The 7,260-nt window shown below is 40.7% G+C and overlaps 1 protein-coding gene across 1 annotated transcript in view; it reads right to left on the reverse strand.

Moving 5' to 3' along the window:
- Positions 1–7,260, reverse strand: part of Cep128 (centrosomal protein 128) — a 367,524-nt gene that overhangs the window by 337,777 nt on the left and 22,487 nt on the right. The window contains exons 3-4 of the mRNA XM_013346846.1: positions 2,676–2,837; positions 787–873 (exon numbers count right to left, since the gene is read on the reverse strand). Of these exons, the coding sequence (XP_013202300.1) occupies positions 787–873; positions 2,676–2,822 (234 nt within the window). The 5' untranslated portion in view covers positions 2,823–2,837. The remainder of the gene's footprint in view (positions 1–786; positions 874–2,675; positions 2,838–7,260) is intronic.

Genomic DNA, 7,260 nt, shown 5'->3' on the forward strand with positions numbered 1-7,260 from the left:
CTCTTCCTAGGTGACTCCAGCTGTATCTAGTTGACAATTAAACCTGACCATCACAGAGGCGCACCCACACAAAGTTGTGTGGACAGCAGCAGAACGAAATCACCTGCCTATGTTGCACTGTCCTACTTCTTAAAGACGTTAGATATACGGACATAAAAGTACAAAGTATCTGGATCAACAAGAAATTATCAAAAGCGTTTCCTCTATGCAGTGGAACTTACAGGAACTTTGAAAGTTTTACTTTATAAAATAATGAACATAGGGCTGAAGAGATGGCTCCGTCTTAAGAGCACTTGAGGCTGTAACAGAGGAGCTAAGTTCAATTCCCAGCATCCACATCAGGAGGCTCATAACTGCCTGTGACTCCAGCTCCGGGTAGTATGATGCCCTCTTGTGGACTTTACAGGTCATGTATGCATGTGGTACACATACACACATGCAGATAAAACACTCATAAACATAATTAAATCTTAAAAAATAATAACGGTAATGAACATGTGTAATTTTAAAACAAAACATCCTCAAAATTCCAGCCTTTTATGAGTATTTGTGGCCCAACTTTAGCTGCTCTGTTTACTTCCTGTTCTGAGTTCTCCCTTCTGTGACTAAATCTTTCAAACTAAGTTGAACCCAAGTTGAAAATCTGAGTTCTTTTACTAAATTTAAACTGAAATCAGGAAGGTAGTTTTAAATGTGTGCTTATTCACACCATCTTACTTATATTCCCTTCCCTGACATATGCATTTCCATAAAATAAGTAAACAGTGCAAACAAAAACACCCTCACCTGCTCAATAGCACCCGCCTGGCCAATGCTATAGTCTCGGTATCGCCCAAGCATCTCATCCACTTGTCGAAGGTTCCGACTGGTATCCTGGAGAAAGAAAATAATCATCCCAATTTTGGCATTGTCAAAGAACTGAAATCAACATTTTGTAAAAAACACTTTATAAAAACTACAATATATGCCAGGTAACTTGGATAGCAACATCCTTCATATACATCAAATCGCTACAATACTGCAATTTATGTATTTGAAGCATGTAATTTACAAGTCCTTATCCAAGGTCCCCTAATAAGTTGGTAACAAAACCACAAATTGAAAAGAATCCTCTTCAGAAATGAGTACACTTTGCACTTCACATTGTTCTTAGAGCAAAGCAACCTGGAGCATCAAGACTTAGGGAAGAGGATCATGTGCACAGCAAACGGGCAGGATGGGCTATGCCACAAGAACATGGTGTAAGTATAAGAGAATAGTATAAGAAAGGGAAGGGAGAAAGGGAGAGAAGTAGGGGTAGGGAGAGAGAGGTGGGGATAGGGAGGAAGAATGGAGAGGGGGGAAGGAAAAAGAAAAAGAGCAGAAAGGAATCATGAAGCTGCAATGAGCTCAGGTATGTAAAGAAAGTGAGTCAGTAGGTCTATTGTACTCCAGTTAATTCCTCACTACAGAACTGGATTAAGAAAGAGAAAATGTGTCCTCTAATCTCTTAAGAAACAAAATTATTTCTAACCTAAACATAAATTTCTGCCTAAATATGCTTAGTTTTACATAAGAGATTAATAGAGTAATTTCGTTTGAATATGCCTACTTGCCAATGTGTCTCTTTGGCCGAAAGGTAGAAGGATTCAGACTCTAAAATCCCATTGTTACATAAGCGTAAATAAATTCACAAGGAACAGGTATTATTACTCTTATGCAAAATTATTATTCCTCCAACAATTACTCTCTTCCCATCAAGCATACTAACCCAGAGCAATTCAAAGCCAAATATCCTGTTTTAATGGCTAAGTCAAAAGCAAGGGATGAATCAGCTGGAAATAATTCCTGCTGGGTTTGTTTCCCACATTGGCTGCCCTTTCCAAGCTCTTCCTAAGGAAAGCATCATGCTGCTCCCACTCAGACTTCCAAACACTTGTCAGAAGTTACGTTCAAAACCAAAACGGCATCTCTATACGTATTAGTCATCCGCCGATAATCTGCTTCCCCACACTGTCGTGGGCACAAGGGCACAGGAAGCTAAACATCGATACCACTTTTACTCCCACAGTTTTTTACTGGCGAATACAGTTTTATCCTAAAACATTCTCAACAACCTATTACATAGTTCAGGTATCATCACCATGGTAACCAGACTAATGATCCTCATCAATTTCTGACTCCTAGTTGATAGAACTCTGCCTACGTAACTTATATGTCAAAAGGGATTCTGGAGACATGACCTAGAGTGGAGTTTCTCCTGAATTACTGAGAGGACAAGCTAAAGTCACAAATGTCCTTAAAAGAGGAAGAGTGGCCGGCACTGTGGCTCAGCGGGAGAGAGTGCACTTGCATAGTATGTGCAAGGCCTTGGGTTAGAACCAGAAAAACAACCAGCGAAAAACAGAAAAGGAAGTCAGAAAGAAGGACATAGCCAGCCAAATGCAACAGTTGGAAGAACCACCATGGCTTTGAGGAAATTTCAAGACAAGATACATGAGCAGCTACAAAGGACAAAGGAAGAGAATTTTCTTTCTTCTGACCTACAGAACTGTGAGATAATAAACTTGGTTGTTTTGAGGCATTCACTTGAGAGTCATTTATTACAATACTAAAACAGAAGGATATACTGGCTGTAACCATTACACAGCTCAGACTACTTAAAATCTATCAAATGTAACTACTGTCAAACTAACCTGTAAAGTACTGGTGATAGTGTTTACCTTCGCGGTGACATCTACTGTAGGATGACTTCCAGTTTCCCTGTGAACTGACTTGGTTGCCCATCGACTCAATCGGTTATGATAGCGGAAGTGGTCTGAATCACTGGATGATTCTGCCATTGATGTATACAAATCCTTCAAAATAAATCCAAGCCAGTGTCAATTAAGTAATAAGCACACAAGTAAGGAACCCACTCCTGACTTTCTGGTAGTTTTAAGTATTTATTACACTAGTCATCCGACAAATAGACACACAAAAAAACACAGAGGGCCACTTCCCATGTAATTCCGCTCCCATGGCCTGCTCTGCTCTGAGAAAACTGTTCCCACATGGTCGCAGTGAGTTATCAACTCCAAGTACCACTTCCTAAGATTTGTGTTCTGCTGCCAGGATTAAAAGTACTTTCATAAAGAATGTTTCAAAACACTGTCAGCAACTCTATCTATGACAAAACGAAACACACATTCTCTGAAGATCTACAGAGCCAAGGAGGTGACAATTTTAACCTCCACCACTGACATGAGGCTGGATAGCGAGGAGCAGGGGATCCCCAGAACAAGCTAGCTAGTTAACCTAGCCAAATCTGCAAGCTCTGAGTTGAAGAGACCCTACCACATAGATAAACAATTGAAAAAGGCATGGGATCAAGGGATGTCAACCTCTGCCCTCTATGTGCACAGACACACAGGTGCACACACATGTTCACATGTACACATGTGATACACCACATACACATGCAAAAAAAAACCCTTCAGTTCTTAACAGTAGTCAATACACTTTCTAAGCTATAAGAATTACCTCTAAACATAAATAAATGACAGATGCCCTGTAGAAACTATAATAAAATTCCAGTATGTGGCAGAATAAAAACTCTCCTACATCCTAATTTACCATTGCAGAATTAAGCAAATGACATGATGCAAAAACAATTTTTACAATAATGCATTTATAAGGAGATACTAGCTTTAACACCTCCAAAAATAGAAAGCCACCTTCCAGAATGTACTTTCAGCACTGGGAAATTCTCTAAACACGCTTTTCTCCCAACTTAACCCCAACTGTTTATCTGATTTATACTAAAAATTATTTGTGCAAGCAAATATCATTTCTGAAAAATTATTAACAGAAGTTAGAGAAAGTAAATACATTTAGAACAAAATAGCCCCGGGGAAAACTAAGTTGATCAAGAGTTTATTGAGTAGTATCCCAATAATTTATCTTCTAGTTAATGGAGGGTTAACTCAGTCTTTAATATAAGCTGCTAGCATTTTCCTAAAATCTATACAGACATTTCTTGCTGGCTTATTATGCACAGTGTGATCCGATTTCTCGTTCAGGACAGAATATTCCGGGTCTGCTAGACCTTTATCTTTATTGCAGCTTGAAAGGCATAATCGTGTCTCTAGAGAAGATAAAGGACCCTTTCTGTGAATTTAGATTTTTTTCAAAATTAAATTACAGTCTATCTTCACCACTTCAGAGAAAGAATCCATGAAATATCCAAGTACATAATACAAGCTGAGACAGAGAGCTCCTGAACACCCTGCAAGCACATGCATCTCTCACATGGCCATGCCTCTCGGCTTCCTCCTACACCAGCTTCTCAGGTCTTTGCCGCCTAGGTAGAAGCACTAAGGTGCCCATGATGGGCTCCCTCCCATACTAGAAAACATGATTGACAAGCTAAAACTGAAGGTACTGCTTGGCTTTGCCTTTCTCAAGTCACAGCTGTTTAAACCCCCACCCCACCCTCACCCCTCACGTTAAAAAAGAAGTTCTCACAAGATATTCATGATAATTGATTCTAAGTTCAAATTTAATAAGATTAATAAATTCCTGGGGCATTAGAGACGTTCTGAGTGTGCCTGGGATATTATTTCCAGAAACAGTAAGATTATGAAGACTTAATGGACTCATTTCTTACTAGACTTAGAATGACAATGTTGGGATGTGCAGGGTAGGAGGGAGACACAGCCGGAAGAAATGAGTGAGTAGAGAATTCCTCTAAGAACACCTGTGGTGTGGTCCTTCCTCTGCTGCCCGCCTACCTACAAATGAAGGAGACTGTCCCCCAAAGCGTCCACCACCATGCTCTGGGCCAGCAAGCAGGACTGACTCTGTGAAACTGGCGGGGGGGGGGGGCAGGAGGGGGGACAACAACTTCCTCCCTTAAGTTGCATCTGTCGAGAAAGGTAACTAACAAACAAAGTTCTGAAATGCCTTTTGTTAGTGCTCAGGCATCTGTACCAGGGCCTGCCCTTGGGTCCTGACAGGATACACCTTCAGCTGCAGCCACTAAAATCCCTCCTGTGCACATTCACTACCTTCCCTGGCCTTCACCTCCTCTCTCTCTCTCTCTCTCTCTCTGCTTCTCTACTGTCTCTCTCCCACCTCTTTTTCTCTGCTACTCTCTTCTCTCTTCTGCTGCTCCTGTCTCCAGAGGCCAGTCTCCTCCTTCCTTCCCCCTTTTTCCATTCCCTTTCCCAATTAAAAAAAAAAAAAAAACCAAAAAACTCCACATGAACTCTGTTGCGTGGCTTCTTCCTCTCACGCTGCTTTTTAAATTACAACCCTTTGCCTTTAAAACTTTGGAATTCACACCCTCATCTATGTCTCAGGAATCTCTTCAATGCCCCCCTACTCTCTTTCCAGCACTTCCCATATTCTCTAGCAGTAAATAAAAAAAAAGAACATGCATTTTCCAAGAGCCAGCTACTATCTGAGGTACTTTATGTGGGTGTTTTCATAGACAAGCCAATTTGATTCTCACAACTTTATAAAATGTGTAATAATGGGCCTGGGGATCTAGGTTTGAAGTAGAGCCAGCATCACCCAAATCAATAATAATTAATAACTAAAACAGTAATAAACAGTATTAACTACAGCTATTCCATAATTTATAGAGAATGTTGAGGCTAAGAGTTAAGGAATGAGTCCAACTCCATACAGTAGTAGATGACAAGCAGTAGGCCCAGGATTCACTAGCCTTCTCCATCTTCAAGGTTCTGGTCCCTCCACTGTACACAGTGGCTATGACATAGTATGAGTGAGTAGTCTTAATGATGAATAAGAACTGATAAACAGGCCGGGCGGTGGTGGCGCACACCTTTAATCCCAGCACTCGCGAGGCAGAGGCAGGCGGATCTCTGTGAGTTCGAGACCAGCCTGGTCTACAGAGCTAGTTCCAGGACAGGCTCCAAAGCCACAGAGAAACCCTGTCTCAAAAAACCAAAAAAAAAAAAAACTGATAAACAAAGAAGCAGACACATATGATGTGTGTGTATGTCTACAGTTCCTTCAACTGCCTCTCATCACTGGTCGGGATAAAAATATCAAGGAAAAGCAGAAATGTAAAATAGCCACATAAAACCTTAAAAAGACAGAAGAAAACTAAGTGCCCTATCTACCCTACATTTCAAAGAATCCTGGAAACAAATCAAACCATTGGTCTCCAAGTAAGGGTTTTTATTCACTGTTTTACTTGTGATTGATAAATGAGGAAAAGAATGTTTACATCTGGGATCCCTTCTCAAACTGTATTGTCATTTCTTTAAGAATCAGCAGACAAAAAGAGATGGCAGCAAAAGGGGAAGCTGCTTACTAACTGCAGTGCAGTGGGAGGAGGAAGCAAAGTGACTGTCTAGGACAATTTGATGCTTTTAAAAGTACCAATAATGCTAATAATTGTTTACAGAGAATTCCCTTGGATATTATTCCATATCAGACTCTTTAAATAAGTAGACAATTTGACTTCAACTTGACTAAGAGTACCGGAAGCCCAAACTGTTATGGTTCTTTGTCACTATTTGGGAAAAGTTAAAATAGTACAGTGAACAATATAGTAAAGCTGCATATACACACCCCTAGAACTAATTATCAGTAATGATAAATAACACCATAACATGCTTGTAACTTTTCAAATAAAACATTCAGAATATTATATTGTTAATAAAATCTCAGGACTCCCTTAACTCATCCTTGTGTGATATTTTGATTGTGTTCTGACAAATAAAGCTTGCTCGGGGTTAGAGGGCAGAGATAGCCACTAGCTGACATAGAGGTTGGAAGACTGTAGACAGAGCGGAGACAGGAAGTACTAAGGCAGAGGTGAGAGAGAATCTCAGCCCTTCTGGATGGAGGAACGGAAGAGGTAGGAAGTGTCTAGAGGCTGCTCCCTGCTTCTCTGATCTTTCAGGATCTTACCCTGATATTTGACTCCCAGTTTCTATTGATAAAGATTGATTAGATTAACGCTTCCCATCCTCCACTCAGTACTATTTCTGCCCCACCCCTCCAAGGAAGACAAACAACATGAGCTCATGTGGAAACCCTACACTATGCACTTATACTTTTAACCCTGGCAGAGGTTTCTGAAAGTCCTTTATAGAACATGCATTGTGACTAATATGTGTTAACAAGTGACCAGTGGAGTATGTGAATTTAACTCTATAAGAAAATCATAGGCAGTGGCAGCGGAGACAGAGGCGCAGCTCGCAGTAGCGGCAGAGAGGCGCTGCAATCAGGAATAGGCTTTGGGGGACCGGCGCGGCAACAGAC

This window comes from Microtus ochrogaster, chromosome 1, assembly GCF_000317375.1.
Source record: "Microtus ochrogaster isolate Prairie Vole_2 chromosome 1, MicOch1.0, whole genome shotgun sequence".
NCBI classification, from domain to species: Eukaryota; Metazoa; Chordata; class Mammalia; order Rodentia; family Cricetidae; genus Microtus; species Microtus ochrogaster.